Genomic DNA, 17,122 nt, shown 5'->3' on the forward strand with positions numbered 1-17,122 from the left:
ATGCGTACAGAGTCATTTGAACTAGGCCCATTGATCACGCCTCTTGTGCTGAAGAAAATTAAAGCAGCTTCCCCAGACCAATGTCAATCGTAGATTGAGGCTAACCCCAAACCACAGTTTGGTTGTCTGACCAAAGTCAGAACCTTTCATTTCAACTTGAGGCTTGGTTTCACAAGTTAGTGAGAGAGGGAAGGGAGAAGGAGAAATAAATTGTAGGGACTTGACAATCGTGATGCGGAAATGATTGTCCAAGAGAAAATAAGTTCAATCACAAGAATGATAATATCTTTGCGACTGAAAGATATCCATCTAACTTTATCTATAGATCAATAGAGATACATATCAACATCTATTTATATGCAAGAATAAATAATGGTGCAAAGCTATTGTTAGGTAACAAAGAAAGAGTCCTTTGGAACGCTGTTAACCTCATATTACAGTGGCTGAACACGTGCTTCTGCATACTGCAAGATGGGCGTCAGTCAGGAGCGCCCCGCACCCCACAACCAACATCCTCCCATCATCACACCCCACCGTGACAACTGAACAGGGTGCCACGGTAACAGCGACAGAAAAAGGAAGAAAAGATAAAAAAGTAGCGGCGGTGGGGGGATGGAGCAAGGAAGAGGGGGAGAGAGAGAGAACGAGGGAGAGCGAGGGGAGAGAGTACAAGAGGAGGAGGGGATTATTCACACGCAGCCTGAAGCAGCTCATCAGACCAAGCAAACATAGCCCAGCCTCCTACTTCTCCTCCTCCCTCGCTCTCTTTCGTCAAACCCCTCTGTGCGTTTCTCCAGAACAGAAGCGCCATGGCACACGGCGCGGGGGAGGTCGACGACGGATGGAGATAGAGAGGGAAGAGGGCAACACTCGGGGTGATGCAGCAGTAGAATTGGTAAGCTGAGACAGCGCTAAAACTAGAATTACACATTCTTAGAGGGCTAGCACAGAGCGGACGCCAAGCTGAAATCCACGGACGTGGCCACGCATCACCTCCATTCGTCTGCCCTGACAACACTTGAACAGGGACCGGGGGGGCTGTATTTGCAGTAACCCCTCCCCCTCCCCAATCATGCAAGCGACCATCACAGGGCTTGCCTGGGTGACAACAGCAGCAGAACCACAGCCCGCGTAGCCACCTCCCCTTCACCACAGCCAAGGGGACGGCATCACAGGAAGACGACCAGCGATGGAGGACTCCCAGGGCCCTGCCCGCAGACTTCCTCATGTGCGGATCCGTTACATGGACTGAACGGTGGCAGGGCTCCACCTACACCAGGACCTCCCTTGCTTGAATGCCAGTTCAGTGACTGATAAGGTTGAAGAGCATGGACTATTTTAAAACTCAATGTCAGAAAAGGAGGCCAAATGAGCCGACCCTGAGCAGCTGTGTGACACAAGATGCCTGAAAGTCCGACGGGGACCAGCGTTTGGGACTGGGAATGGAATCCTTCAATGACAGGATTCTGCCATGACACGGTGAGGTTCCAGCTCATTACTTGAGTTGACGCAGGGTTAATACAATCCAATGGTTTAAGTCCACCTACCAGTAAACAGTAAATTAGTTACCCTAATGATGACGTATTACTTTTGTACATATATATATTTTAAAATCGAGAGATAACCTTGTGCCAGATGAGATACAAATAAAAAAGTTCCCCTAATTCTTTCCACTACTGGTAACTCATCCATGAGAGCTGGGCTTCAGGTCTTCCCGTGGCTTTGTGAGCTCTAACAAACAGCTCTTTGTCTCGTGGGGCTCCTTGAGGCTAGTGTGTGTCATTCGGTAGAATGTGACAACACTCCTCACTCCGAGGGGTGAGTGGCCAACTAACGACAAAGCAGACGGATAGGCCGTCTTGATTACACCCCAGCCGCCTCAGCATCTTGCACTAATCAACGGCATTTTAGCAAATATTGTATGGTACGATATTTAAATCCTCTTTGCATTGAAAGGCAATCTTTCTGGTTAAATCCAGTCAGTGCAGATAAAGACGTTAGACTAGATAATGTGGATATGGCGGTTGCACAAGGGTGTGACCATCTGTATTTACATCCTTCCTGTAAGAAACCCACATACCATCTATGTGACTTTCATTTTTTTAGTTAAAGTTGTTGGGCTCAGATAACGTTGTCAACCCAAACGCTTGTTTAATGAATGACCAACTAAAAATACAAAGCAACATAGAGGAAGTCCCAACAAACATAATCCCTAAACTATAATTTGACAAGAGCAACTCCAGTATTCTTATTTTTAAGACACTCAATATACGTTCGGATTTTACATACCCTCTTCCTCTCCTAGATAACAACATTGCAACATGACGGCGGGCCCAAACCTCGGAGCGGGATAGACTTCCATGGAAGCTGGACATAAACATTGGTCCTCCGACCCCTAAAGATCCATGCCAAACCCATCGCCTCCAGGCCTCAGGAGTTGTCCAGTAGCTAACCACCGCTGACTGGAGGAGTGTGGCCCCCACTGGATCCAACGGTCTCACCCCACCCACGACAACATGCAGTGGAGGCGGCGTCACTGCTGCACCTACATGGCAGGTCTCTTGTATCTACTGTCCCTGCTAGGAGTGCTGGTCTTTCTGGTCCACCAGGACTGGCTGCCGGGGCTGACAGGCACCCCGTGGAGGACAGGCCATCCCGTGGACTACGACAGTGGCGGGCTACACTCCACCAAGGCCAAAGGGAACCTCAGCTCCCGAAGCAGCCTGTGGAGATTCGTCATCGTTCCACAGCCCAACTTGAAGACAAACAACGTCAGCTCCCTCCAGGAGGATTCCAACGCCTCACCACAGGACGACCTGGTGCTCAACAACACACTGAACGCTGAAAACGGCAGCCAGAGCGAGGAGGGAGGCGTGAGCGGCAGGCTCACCTCCGGGCCATACCCCTACATCATCAACGAGCCAGACAAATGCCCAGAGGGGGAAGCTCCACCTTTCCTGGTGTTGCTAATAGCCACAGAGGCTCGCCAGGTGGAGGCCAGGGATGCCATTCGACAGACGTGGGGGAACGAGAGTGTGACCCCCGGAATTGGAATCGCCCGCTTATTCTTGCTGGGAGCCAACGAAGGGCAGCTGGGACACCTGCAGCAGAAGATGCTGGAAGCGGAGAGCCTTCGGCACCACGACATCATCCAGCAGGACTTCCTGGATGCATACAACAACCTGACAGTGAAGACCCTGATGGGGATGAACTGGGTGGCGTTGCACTGCTGGCGGGCCAGCTACGTCATGAAGACAGACAGTGACATGTTCGTCAACACAGAGTACCTCATCCACAAGCTGCTCAGGCCACTGCTCAAGAAGAAAGACTTCTTTACAGGCAACAACATGAGAGGCTTCGCGCCAAACAGAAACGAGAACAGCAAGTGGTACATGTCGCAGGAGCTGTACCCCAGCGACAAGTACCCCACCTTCTGCTCTGGGACGGGGTACGTGTTCTCTGGAGACTTGGCGGGCAAAGTGTACAGAGCCTCTCTGAGCATCCAGCACCTGCACCTAGAGGACGTGTACGTGGGGATCTGCTTGGCCAGGTTAGGGTTAGAGCCGGTGCCTCCGCCCAACGAGTTCCTGTTCAACCACTGGAGGGTGTCCTACTCTAGCTGTAAGTACAGCCACCTCATCACCTCCCATGGGTTCCATCCTAGCGAACTGATCAAGTATTGGAATCACCTGCAGATCAACAAGCACCATGCCTGCATCAACTCTTTAAAGGAGAAAATGGGAAGGCTGCACCAAGGCAGAGCCCAGTAACACCACACTCTGGTGGGGATGGGACTTCACGTTGGTCCATACAGATGAAACACTTCGGAGAAGGATTCCCATTTAGCCCAATAAGCAAATGGAAACCTCAAAACAGATGGGATTTTAAAGAAAGAAAGTGGAAGATGTGATGTTTTTAATAAATAAAATACAAAAATGTTTAAACCCTGATGTCCAACAAAAAGAAATAGCTGTTCAAGAAGAAATAAATGTGCCGTTTTGTTACAATGCAAGCTTTACGTCCTTCATACCCCTGTGCTTTCATGGGCATGCTCAAATAAATCAATAAAGTCAACCATCCATATTAACATGAATTAGTCACTTCAGTCTTGAATGTCAGCTGGCAGAACAAACCACTAGTTAACCACTTACTCTTAATGTTCCCATGGCATGCTACTTTATGGATGCTTTTATTTAGGTATTAGTGGGCCCCAAACACAGCATTCAAAGACGTTCCCGAAATTCAGCCGTGGTGCAGAATTACAGCCACTACGAGCCAGTCGCACATTGAGCTTTCCACAAATGCTCCGTTTCGGTGTCTGTAGCTTTAATGCAAATGAAGAGAAGAGAGGCGGGGCAAGGAGGAGGGTGGGGGTGTGGCCTTGAGCAGCTTGCAGCCACGGTACCATGCGCTCTCTATACAGTGGATGTATCGCAATGGTGAGGCGCACACAGCCTTTAGCCGTGTTCTATAAATATTCTAGAACACACTGGAGTGCTGGAGCTCTATATCTAAATAATATCATATTATACATAGATATCTATATCATATAATATATATTATCACGGCCAAAAGCTGTGTGAGCCTGCAGACGATATTATGAATCTCAAACGACCGCGTCAGGTTCTCCGACATCTCTGGTTCTTCCACGTCCACATCAATCTGAAGTAGACTGAACCATGACACGGAGGAGAAAGGGATTGTTGCCCACGATTGTTGACCACGGTTGTCTCCCGCCGGAGCCTCGCTGCCGAGGGACCACCGCCTCGGCAGCGGTCAGCACTAAGGCACCACTGCCTCCTGCAGCGCCGAGGTGGTGGTCCCTTGGCAGCGGGAAGCGGGGCGCAAGCGGGAGACGTTCACGGCCAACAATCCCTTTCTCCTCCATGTCGTGGTTCATGTACTTCAGGGAGTCAAAGCCAAACAACCCCCACTACGAGTCTCGTTGTGGAAATACCAGAGACGAGAGTCCGACGTGTTACGCGCCATAACCATAACACCAACAGCAGAACGGTTACCCAAATAACAAGGAAGTGTACAACACCTGCATTACAGTCCTGGAGCTCTATATCTAAATAATATCATATAATACATATAATCACGGCCAAAAGCTGTGTGCGCCTCCAGACGATATTATGAATCACAAACGACTTTGTCGGGTTCTCAGACGTCTCTGGTTCTTCCACTTCCACACAATCTGAAGTAGACTGAACCGCGCACTGCCTGCTGCCGGCTGCCCGCTGCCGGGCGGTGCTGCTGCTTCGCTGCGGTGGTGCCTCGCGGCAACTGGCGGCAGGCAGCTTGTCGCAGTTCATGTACTTCAGGGAGTCAAAGCCAAAGTTCCTTTCCCCCAATTCCTTCTCAACCATGGCTGAGATAACAACAACTAGTCTCGTTGTGGAAATACAAGAGACGTCAAAGAACCGACGTGTTATGCGCCATAACACCAACAGCAAACACTTGCGGTACAGTGCGTGTAATCACACACACACACACACACACACACACGGTTGTGTCTCATTGGCGTGCCAAATTCTCTGGGCGGGCATGGCAGAGAAAGGGGAGGAGCTTAGATCCTTATGACGACGTATGGGACCACATTCCAAATCAGCGCGCTTGAGCCTCCGTTTTTTCCAAAAGGCGAGCAGAACACCTAGTGCTCGTTTTACACCGAACACAAGTTTTAGCCACTGGGGGACCATAGGCAGGCTAGGGGAACTCATATTTATGTTAGAAAACCTCATAAAGTGAGGTTTTCATGCCATGGGACCTTTAAGGAATTCAGCACAGATCAATCTTAAAGGTTGTATCAGCGATTCTAGGCCTAAACATAAATGATCACATTCATCTGATCTTTCCTCACGATCTGCTAGCTGCCCGCCCCATGAGCAGGCCGTCAAAACAACACGTCTCTGTAGGCAGCTTATGCTCCGAGATCATACACAAAAACAAATGGTACTACCAACCTCTCAAAACCAAAATAAATAGTATTCCAACCAATCACCGACAAGGGGTGGGTGTTGAAGGGTTTTGTGCTGCGTTCATGATAGGGAGGGGCGAGCTGGCTCTGATTGTTTGGGATCTCTCTTCAAATAGCAACAGAAGTGATGTCACTCAACATCACTGATACAACCTCTAATTGCAACAAGTTCAATGAAAACGGTTCCGATGCACCCATTTCACCATCAGGTGTTGAGAAGCTCAAAGTCATGGCCAGTACCAACAGGTACATTTAGGGCATTAAGCAGACACCTTTTATCCAAATCCACTTACAATAAGTACATTTGTCAGAAGAAGGAGAAACAATATATAACTGTCGGAACAGTAAGGAAGTTCACAGAACCAAGTGCCAAGCACTAACAATCGCTAGGTTAACCCATTCCCCGAATACAACAAAAATACATAGGATAAGATGCTACGCAACCAAGAACTATAACTGAGTACAACATACAATAAGGGCGATTCTATTTTAAGCATTGTTTCAACTAGTCAGCTTACCTTCCACATATTCAATGACGAAATACAGAAGGCATTAACAGCAGTAAACCACAATTCTAGGGTCTTACCGTCACAGACTTCAGGGTCATGCCGTGGTAGGTTCCCATGGTGTCGATTTTGAAGCCCTCCGTTTCTAGAGAAATAAAAACAGGCAAACCAAAAACCTTAGGCATCGTCAACGCAACCGGAACAACTGATAAAGCAACATTGGACCGTTGTATTGCTCCTACAACACTTGAAGTTAGCATCAACAACGTGTGTGTTGGCACGACGACCCAGCAGACTGACCTTCCTTCCCCTTGAAGCGCTCCTGGTCGTATCTGTTGTAGGCAGCAGGCACCGGCTGTTTGCTTCTGGCAGATGGGTCCTGAGAAGGAAAAGGAATGTATAACTATTCAAAAGAAAACTCATTCAATACTCCACAGAATACATCAAATGGCATTTGTATGACGTGGCAAGAAATGACTGTGTTGCACAGATCACATAGAGGCACACTCCTGTTGTTTTATTGACATAAACTAGCATCATGGACATTTATGCAACACTAGCGATGCTGTACTTTAAGAAATGTTTCAGAAGGGGGCCAAAACCCACAATAACCCCACCATCACGATGTAGAACGCATGAAACAGTTGAGAATCCACATGTCGCTGTTACAGAATCAGAATCAGAAAACTTTATTGATCCCGGGGGGAAATTGTTTTGTTCCAGGTGCTCCGTACAAATAGAAATTACAAGCATAGAAGATAAGATTATAAAATAGAAAATTATAAATAAAATACAATAAAATAAAAGTAAGAATAAAGTAAGAATTGGACATTTCTAAGTGAAAGTGGACATCTCTTAGTGGGTTATATTCACAAATTTACAAAACAATATTTACATTCTGTTTAATGTGCAAATAGAAATGAAAATGAAGAGTGAATGAATAAATAAATTATAGCTTGTTTATTTTAAATAGTCATTTGTCAGATAATCAGAGGGAGGAGTTATAGAGTTTAACCCATTCAGACCGGATCACGCATCTGTGCGTGTTTACCTTTAAGACCGGATTGCGCATCAATGCGTGTTTACCATTAATGGCCACAGGCAGGAATGACTTCCTGTGGCGCTCAGTGGTACATTTAGGAGCAATGAGTCTCTCACTGAAGGAGCTCCTCTGTTTTACGGCACAACCATGAGTGCCATAGGGGGAATTATTTACTAGGGATGCTCCTATTTCCTTATCTTGGCCAATACAGATATTTATGGAGCACCGCATGCTGGTACAGATAGTTTTTCTGACGACATCATTGCGTATTTATCTACACTGGTAGTTTGCCAACAGGCACAGCCGCAGGAGATGATACGTTGATGAACTGGCCCAAAGACTAATATTATCCATTTTAACGCCATATACTGATAGTAGGGGTGTAACGGTACACTGAAGTCACGGTTCGGTTCATACCTCGGTTCAGACATCACGGTTCGGTACGAGTTCGGTTCAATGAAGGGTAAAGAAAAAACAAAAATGCAGAATGCAATTATATTTTGTTGTCTCAGGTTGTACCACCTAGTGTCATACAGTCTCTCCCCTGAACTACCTGCAACAGCCTGAACTGCGTAATCTAAGTTGCAAACGGTAAATAATAAGTACCCCACATCATCTCCAGACTGCATCCGTAACTTGTAAACAAAATAAGACAATCAGTTATAAAACTGAAAATTCAGCTTAATTCAGTCTTATTTATGAAAGTGCAAAGTACACAGAATTTGCGCATTTCCACTTGAGGGTCGGTTCGGTGTGGCTTGGTGGAGTAGTGAAGGTGCGTTTCGGCGCAGCTCAGTGATTGCTCGCATTTCCACCGCCGACAGTACCCTCACGCCTAGTTCACATTACATGCGTCCGTCGACGGATGACCGAGGGCGTGTCTGACGTATAGGGGACAAGTCTTTGTAGACGCATACTGCAGCCAATCAAATCGCTTCCCGCTACAAAGCCGATGTGTGGATATAAATACAAAAGATGACTAAAAACAATCATTCCACATTTCTTTAAAAAATGTAACGGCGAGATTTCTTCTGCTTCTTCCTCCTTGTTTTTGCAAATTGGATCCAGGAAACGCTTGGAGTGTATTTGCATAATCGTGATCTGATTGGCCGACGGATCCGCTGCAGCCTGAAAAGTTTAACATTTCTCAGCTTTTTGACGCAGGCCATGGAGCCGAATGGACGGACGGACACTCAATTCATTTCGCGAGCGCCCCGTGCAAAGTCAATGGGTCAAGGGGTTTAAACCGGATTGCGATAGCCGCGGCAGCTACGTTAGCATTGTGACCTCATAGAAGCCCAGCACAGGGTAGCCTGCTAATAAATCCAAGGAAAAAGAAGAACGTGCACAATGAACAAAGATCAACAATGTATGACGACCAAGAAGGACGCAAACTTTTGTGCAACATTTTCTTCAATAAACTAAGCTTTTGCCGTTGTCAAGAAATACCTCGCGATAATGTGTTTGTTTATTATCCCCCTGTCTCACGGAAGTGCGATTCTGTCGACCATCAACGGAAGGCGTGTGTAGCTCCAACTTGCCGGCACCCTTTCAGGCGTCTCAGTTGTCCCTCAAGATCGCGTATCTAACATTAGTTCGGCATTAAATTAATTAATTTGCACGCCACTTTTATTTAATTTTATACCGTGTATTCTCCGTGTAAATCCATGCACCGAACCGTGACGTCCGTACCGATTCGGTTCAATACGAATACATGTATCGTTACACCCCTAACTGATAGTGATATTACAGATTTCTGCATGGTTAGCTGAATTATGGGTGCATACTCATAATTTACGTTAATCAAACCCATGATGCCAACCATGGGTTTGTAAAGGTTTAAGGACCGAACTGCTACGCAGTACATACCACTTGAGTTGCGTTTGTTGCAGGCCTCTGCTCTGGCGCACGGCCTTCCTCTCTGGCCTTCACCGACTGGAGGATGGCAAAGATGTTCTTGGAGAAGTTCTGCAAGTGAATCAGACAATCAGCTTTAGATACGCGTCCCGTTGCCCACCCAGCAGGTGTTCAGAACCAAGAGGGCCGCTCGGGGAGGAAGGCAGAGGGTAGTTGATGAGGGGAGCGCCAGCTGACCTTTCCAGTGCTCTGGAGAATGGTGGTCCTGGTGCGCCAGACCCTCTCCCTGCTCACGATGTCCCTAGTGACGGCCCCCTCAGCGTCCACGAAGCTCCTCTGCTTCAGGGTGACGTCGTCGTGGAGGTCCGTCTTGATGGTGGACCGCTTCTTGGCCATAATCTTTGCCTTGATGGCGGCAATCTTTTCAACCGACATGGCTTCCGACAAAGACCTGTCGCACACAGAGAAGGGGGTCAGGTCCACCCTCATCACTGAGGCCCATAGATGAACTAACGTCACTTAAGTGGTTTGATGGCTTCCAAAATAAATATGGTTTAAAGCAGCGACAGCAGTGAAATTTATTGGAAATGCAGTTTCTCCTAAATTCATTAATTTGTTATGGCCCGACACAACTCTTGCCCTCGTCTATACTCTCGCAACAAACAACTTTATTGACTTTATAATCCGAACGAGTCCTGCAGCCTTAGAAGTGACAGCCCATGCGGAGTACGGTTATAGGTTTACGCATAGGATGCAAAAGGTTAAAGTTTCGGCGTCATCCAAAGTTTTCCATTTATGCAACTTAACGTTCCTAGAATGTCAATCGAAAAAAGAAATACTAGTGTCAAATAGGCTTAAGAAATGTTTAGAAATGTTACTTGAGTAATGGGGGTTGACAGGTTTAAAGTCTGAATTGAGTAACTGAACAGGACAAACATACAGAACGCTTTATAATGTCAAGATAAAGAGTAACAAATAGCTCAAATAAAGTGATAGGTTGAACCTGGCCATATTGGTGTGACGAGGTATGCCAACGTTAGTACAGTAGCCCTGTGCCCTGCCTAGCAGCACTCTCCCAACCCTATGATATGAAGAGCCAAGCGTAGATAATTATACCATTATGGAAAATGATGCATTATAAAAAAATATCTTTCTTGATTTATCTTCCATAATATAGTATAGTGTTTCCCCTATATGCATTCAGCAGCGGCGTTTCAAAAATAAATAAAATGTTTCTGCCAAGTTCAAGGCACATTTGCACCAAGATCTAGTATCAGCAGATACCTTGACTGTTGGTTGTTATGTCATATTTGGAAGCTCAATCCGTACATTGATCCCCAAAAATCTCACCAGAAGTAACCATTTAAAGGTTTATTATTTAAAATGACCTAGCGTTGCTAGGTTACCCACACACAGCACCGCTGCTACAAAACCTAGGGGAACCACTGTAGTAGTTGTATATAGTGTATATGTGGCACCACAGGGGTGATAAACTTGGCTGCCACCGATATAAGGGAAATTGTGGAAGAATTGATTTATATTTCTATATCTGATCGGTATATCACACATTTAAATGTGAACTTTGTAACATTTCAGCATTTAAACGAAAAACTTTATTTTATATATAATTAGGTCATATATTTTGTCGAGTTGTGTACTTCATGCATTCTCCCAATGGTTTCCAAAATGTTCAAAATCCATAGTTTAACATCCATCACAATTGGTCGATGGTCAATGCTGTGCCCTTTATTGACCTAGCTTCCACAATGACCACAGCTTACTGTGATTTGATACTTTTATACTAATATTTTTGTATTTATCGGAGCGGCAACATCCTCGATCGATACCGTTTCTATTTTTTTCATTTTTAAAATAGGTAAATCTTATTTTATTGAAAACCGGCTCACAACGTACGGATTTGCACGCCGCTCCCTCACACTGACCATCTGTGAAAATACTTCCTCTCCATGCATACTCTGAACTGAAACATGACCATTTGTGGGAAGAAAGATAATTACTGCCGATTTCATAAAGTAGAATCAATCCAGAGTCCACAATTTAGTATAAAGGATGTCAGAAACACCAAAAAAATTTAACCAAATCCATGGTGCAAATCTCAACGAGTACATGTTTTGTCTTTTGTATATCTGCAAAAGTTTCTACCAACGTAGAAATATGGAAAGTCAGCTGAATCTGTATTATATACGGTCTATGGGGTTAACCAGTGTGCGAAATACGAGGGGGTCCGGGGGGGCTCGACCCCCCCGATTTACCAATGAGACCCCCCTGAAAGCCTCACAAGCAAAATTTGAGGGGGGTCTCAAGTTTTGTCCAAAAACACAAAAAAATATATATATTTTATTGTCACTAATGGTCACTTAAATGTTTTTAAGCTCACCATGTCCAGTATTCAAAACATTTATTCACACACATGTTATTTTTCTGCCAAGAGGAACCAGTCAGTCCTGTGTGCGTATGCAAATTAGACATGTTTGCCAAACAGAAGAAAGACGGAATGTTAAAAAGTCATACAAAAAACGTCTAGCAAGCGAAAGCTACACCAGAGTGTATCACTCACACACTTTGGGTCTTTTCTAACAAGGTGGAGTAGGCCTAATTGTTTACATGCGTGCGAGAGAGAGCGCGCGCGAGAGAGAGCGCACCTGCCGTGGTGATGTTTGGCTTGTTGTGTAAAATGTTGTCAGCATCCGCCGTGGTTGGACAAATGTGCTTTGTGTATGTGTTCAATGATGTATCTGTCTGATCGTATTTGGATGGATGGTTAAATAATGTCACACGATCAGTCATACTGCAGGCTTTCATTCGCAAGTGCACTGATTGCTTGCCAGTCTCCGATAGGCTATAGACCTAGCATTTATTCAGTTGTTGATTGCTCTTCTAAGTGCGCCATATTGGTGCCAATTATTGTTGTGTTTGCATTGTAATGCACAACTTTGCCTCTCCTTGTTACAAAACATTGTGCGTCCAAACAACTTCATTCAATGCAGCATTGGCTAAAGTGTTGCTTTATGAACAGGATACTATAGCAACGGATTATCAACAATTGCGTGCGTGTGTGTGTTATGTAGGCTATAGACTTATTGCTTGCATCCATGAAATATTGTAATGTTATAGGTCAACTGCATATTGAGATAATTTAGATCGGTATTGCGCAACAATCGGGGATGGGGACCCCCCCGAATATTGACGGGTATTTGGCACACTGGGGTTACCACCTGCTTTCTACTCTTGCAGTGCTATGTAATGCACTCCTAAACAGCGCTTTTATTTCCACAGGGAACAATTTGAAATGCCAGACGTCTCTGGTTTAATCATTTTAGTTAGGCTACCGTTTAGATAGGTAAGGGTCATTTTTAAATGGCCTTTTGTGTAGAAAGATTGACCTAAGAATAATGAAATATTGGCTCCTTAGGGAAAACTGCTGCTGCCAGACCGGCTTCTGAGCAGATATACACTGCTAGACAGACAGGAATTATACTGGGGCAATTGTTCTAACCCAAAAATATATTAAAATTTACTTTCAAAACCCCCCAGTCTGCTTCCACCAGTATAATCGTATTCTGTGGGAAACACAGTACAGTAACCTTAAAGGAGAAATCCAGTGTAAAATGGATTAGGGATATTTTTAGTATGATAATGAGTTGGAATGTTCGTTTGGTAACAAAAAAGTTAAGTTGGCTGTTTTTAACCAATTATATCAAAACGCTCTACACTTGGAACGATTGGGGCATGTCTCATGGTAAAAACTAAATCGCTATTTTAAAACCACTTACAAAGCTAGAAGTATCCCGACACTTATTTGGTAGTATAATAAGAGTCTAAACATATAAAACGAGGCATTGATAGCTTTGTAAGTGTACAGATTGTTTATTAAAAAGGACATTTTATACACACAATACCATCAGTAGTTCACCCGTCGACGCCACCTTGTTTTTAAGACTCGATAAGTAGATTGGCGAACACAGAGCTTGCGTGTTGTTGACGGATGTCACAAGCTCTGAGACTCCATTCAAATATTCAGAATAGCTTGGAATCGCGCGCTTCTTTTCCAATTTTTTAAATATTTTATACCTTTTAAGATATTCTACTTTTAAAATACTATCTTTTTTTTAACATGGGAGTCAATGGGACTACTTCTAATTGACTACTTCAACTGTTTAAGACGTAACTAAATCAATTTTCAGCCGTCCATCTTCGTTCAAACCATTTAACAAATCTACACACTTGTATCTTCAATAATATCTAAACGGAATTTCGATATAATCTAAACTTTCTTCAGAATCACAGCTTTAGTTTCATACCGGCTTCGTTTTCAGTTGGTCTCATTTATTTACGTTGACGCTGGAGCGCGAGGACGTTCAGTAGTGTTGCAAGATTGGGCAGTATTCCCCGCGAGATTTGGCTACCTTTGGAGGACGTTCAGGCAGTGTTGCCAGAATGGGCTGTTTTTCCCGCTCTATTGGGCTACTTTTAATCACGCACCGGCTCGCTATTCTCTTAAACACACACACACACACACACACACAATACATTTTACCTTTCAGATTATTCTTCAGTTCAATTCATTTTACATTTCTGCATTTTAAGCAATGCTTTGCGCTTTTCATTCAGCTGTCACTTTATTCAAACCAACCATTTACATTTTCTTAAATGGTGTGCATGTTTACATTGTTTACTCCATTTAGACTTTTGAACTTTTGCTCAAATCCCTTCACTTGATTTAAGCCATTTAACGTTTCTTTATGTCTTAATTTATGTGGCTTTATTAAAAAAAAAAAGTAAACTTAAATTTGCACTACAGCACTCATCGCATTTTCTGCAGGAAATGCATTTTATTATTATTATTATTATTATTATTATTATTATTATTATTATTATTATTATTATTATTATTATTATTATTATATAGAGCCCCGGGATTCCGGAAACGGCAACAATCCCCTCTCCTACGGTTAGATCTGACAGCTCATTTGTATTTAAAGCTACAGACAACAGAAAAAGCACAATCTGAAGGGACTGAAACAGAGGGGAATAGCGGTAGGCAAGACTTTCTTTCCCAAAAGATATTTCCAGCAAACAGCTTCAAAAACATGTTTTCTGGAACTCATATACTACGTTTACTTGTTTGAAAAACATCATAATATGTCACCTTTAAAACACTGATAGTGCATTCCTACCTGATCTGGTCAGTTTGTACGATTCCTTCTTTGTGGCCTTCCAGACGCGCAGCGAGGCGCTCCTTGTCCAGACGCACCCGCTCTTCATCCTATCGAAGGAGACATCCCTCTCTCATCAACTCAATGATGCTCCTCTAATTAAGATAAATTAACAAATACAACATACTTGTCGATAAAGGCCATAACAGCCCACCCACCCACCCCGACACACGTATTTGCGATGTAATTTACATTTCTGGAATGACTAGAAATATTTCATTCAACAATATTTCCTATTTTATTAGCTTTAATCCCAAACTCATCCCTCATATTTATACTATTTACACATACTTCTTTTAAAATTAATAGTAGTGATCGACCGATATATCATCCGGCCGATATATCGCGCTGATATTTGCGTTTCTTTCGCGTTTTTTGGGATGATTTACAGACAGTTCAATAAATGTTCCTTTCTTAAATTGAGACTTGTAACAATTGTTATCATCATTGTGTCATTTTTATGATGTAAATTGAGGGAGAAAAAGCAGTATCGCTCCAAATATGTGCTCAAGAAAATCTGCAGTCCGAATCGGTATCGCCATAGGCTCTAAAAAGTCCATATCGGTTGATCCCTACTGAATAGTATATTATTGAATTTAATATAGAATTAATACATGTTGTAAAGGAAATTCAATCATGAGTAATGACAATAGATATTTCATAAATGATGTGAATTACCTCAATCCTGGGTTTCTTGGCCTCAGTGGCGGCCTCCTCTGCAGCTCTTTTTACTGAAGACAACAGAGCACTAAGGTTACGTCTGTGGGAGTCCCTTATGACATGTCATTTAGCAATGGAGTCAGTGGAGAGGGACAAAACTATTTTGATAGCCTTTAACATTCCCATTATCAAACAATCCAAGACAAGTAATTTCCTTTAATATACATTACCTGTGGATATGTTAAAATATAACGGCAATTTAAACTCAACCTTGAGTACAACCTTCATTCAGGACTAGTGCAAGCTATATAGACAATTATTACAAACATATCATGAATTTATTTCCCTCCCATAATCCAACAAATGAAAACTCACCTTGCGTTGGCCTTTGTAAACCAATTTCTATTGGGGCACTTCTGTCGATACTTGTTGAAGTAGCTGTGAATGAAAAGGAAAACAAATTGGTTTTCATTTACTCCTAGTGTCAATAGCGGTTTGTTCTTACTAGTAGCCAAACACTTACAACTTTCGCCATTAAGATAAGAAAGTAAGCCTTTTCTGTCAGGCCTCCTGACAACTGGAATGTTCTCGGTCTGTGGAGGAAACCAAAGTTATCGTTCAGACCAGTGGGTAAAGATAATTTGCACTGAAAATACTACAACAACACTGGAGGACTTATGATTCAATATAACTTACTGCAGCTCTTCGCACATACGACGAATGAGGAAGGTGGACATTGTTGAGCAGGAACAGGATAGAGTCCAGTGTGTAGTACTCCTTGGGCTGCCCCTCTTTCCCAGTTCTGAGGGATACAGATATAGCTATTAACAAAGCTGCGAGGCCGTTATAGATAACATAAACATATACATAGCAAAAACGATCGGAAATAAGATCAACAAACCAATAGAGTGCATTCATTCTGACAGATCAATAGAAGGGCAACAGAGAGCATTAAGTACACGGGCCAGGAGCCCAGCTGGCAGAATGACTCCGATTCCGATACACACCATCAACAGTTTACAGAGACACATATGTGTATCGATGGGTCCAATTATCACAATATATAAACAGTTATTGGAAAGTCGAAACTTCTGTCAGGAGGTGAACCATCACCATGATGGCTAGCATCACAACATCTTATACATGATCAGTCAAAGAAAACAATCAATAAAACCGGATGTGCGAGTCTGCCTTTAATCTTTATTTATAAAATAGAACTGTGTTGGACTGGCGTAGGTCCTCGTAGTGGTTAGCATGTAGCACTGCTAGCCGACGAGCACCACAAGGCTCTTTAGTGGCAGGCCAAACATACCAAACATGGAAGGAAACACGGTGACATACCCCCAGATGATATAGTTGGTCTTGACATTTTTTGGCCAGGAAAACTCTCCAAATATAACTTCATCTCCTTTTGCAACAATTTCTTTTTTCTGGATATTGTACTGACGGAGAACACTCAATACGTCCGCCATCTTCCCTGGTCTTCATAGAGAGGAGTGAGGAAGGACCCCGATTATCAACAGGGTGGCCTTTCTAGATGCCTGATTCAGAACAGTTAGGTGCCAGACTCAGTCTGTTGTTATAAAAATAAAAAAAACGTGTCTTAATAGCATTACATTTTCCATTTGTAGAGTTGTGTAGAGTTTTGTCTGTAAAATGTAATTTTATAATAATTTCATTCAAAATGTTCGATTCTCCCGATGAATGTTTATCTCATTATACATTTTGTCAACACATGATCATCCCTAAGTCCTTTGGATATCATAATAATAACTAAAAGATGCGGTGAGTGCTGTAGTACAAAGTGAGGTTGAAAATATTTTTTAATGAAGCCACATAG

The 17,122-nt window shown here is 43.5% G+C and overlaps 2 protein-coding genes across 2 annotated transcripts in view; one reads left to right on the plus strand and one right to left on the minus strand.

The window, feature by feature from the left end:
* Nucleotides 1-16,759, minus strand: part of cdc73 (cell division cycle 73, Paf1/RNA polymerase II complex component, homolog) — a 37,591-nt gene extending 20,832 nt beyond the window's left edge. The window contains exons 1-10 of the mRNA XM_079750449.1: nucleotides 16,624-16,759; nucleotides 15,979-16,084; nucleotides 15,806-15,875; nucleotides 15,658-15,720; nucleotides 15,301-15,353; nucleotides 14,584-14,672; nucleotides 9,623-9,836; nucleotides 9,398-9,496; nucleotides 6,787-6,865; nucleotides 6,567-6,631 (exon numbers count right to left, since the gene is read on the minus strand). Coding sequence (XP_079606575.1) covers nucleotides 6,567-6,631; nucleotides 6,787-6,865; nucleotides 9,398-9,496; nucleotides 9,623-9,836; nucleotides 14,584-14,672; nucleotides 15,301-15,353; nucleotides 15,658-15,720; nucleotides 15,806-15,875; nucleotides 15,979-16,084; nucleotides 16,624-16,754 — 969 coding nt within the window. The 5' untranslated portion in view covers nucleotides 16,755-16,759. The remainder of the gene's footprint in view (nucleotides 1-6,566; nucleotides 6,632-6,786; nucleotides 6,866-9,397; nucleotides 9,497-9,622; nucleotides 9,837-14,583; nucleotides 14,673-15,300; nucleotides 15,354-15,657; nucleotides 15,721-15,805; nucleotides 15,876-15,978; nucleotides 16,085-16,623) is intronic.
* On the plus strand, nucleotides 1,061-4,014 carry LOC307085640 (beta-1,3-galactosyltransferase 2-like). The gene is made up of 2 exons (XM_079750507.1): nucleotides 1,061-1,479; nucleotides 2,306-4,014. The coding sequence occupies exon 2, from the start codon at nucleotides 2,517-2,519 to the stop codon at nucleotides 3,768-3,770; it is 1,254 nt and encodes a 417-aa protein (XP_079606633.1). The 5' UTR covers nucleotides 1,061-1,479; nucleotides 2,306-2,516; the 3' UTR covers nucleotides 3,771-4,014.
* Nucleotides 16,760-17,122: the final 363 nt, after the last annotated feature.

The sequence above is a fragment of the Pollachius pollachius genome (genome assembly GCF_949987615.1).
Source record: "Pollachius pollachius genome assembly, chromosome: 14".
Lineage (NCBI taxonomy): Eukaryota > Metazoa > Chordata > Actinopteri > Gadiformes > Gadidae > Pollachius > Pollachius pollachius.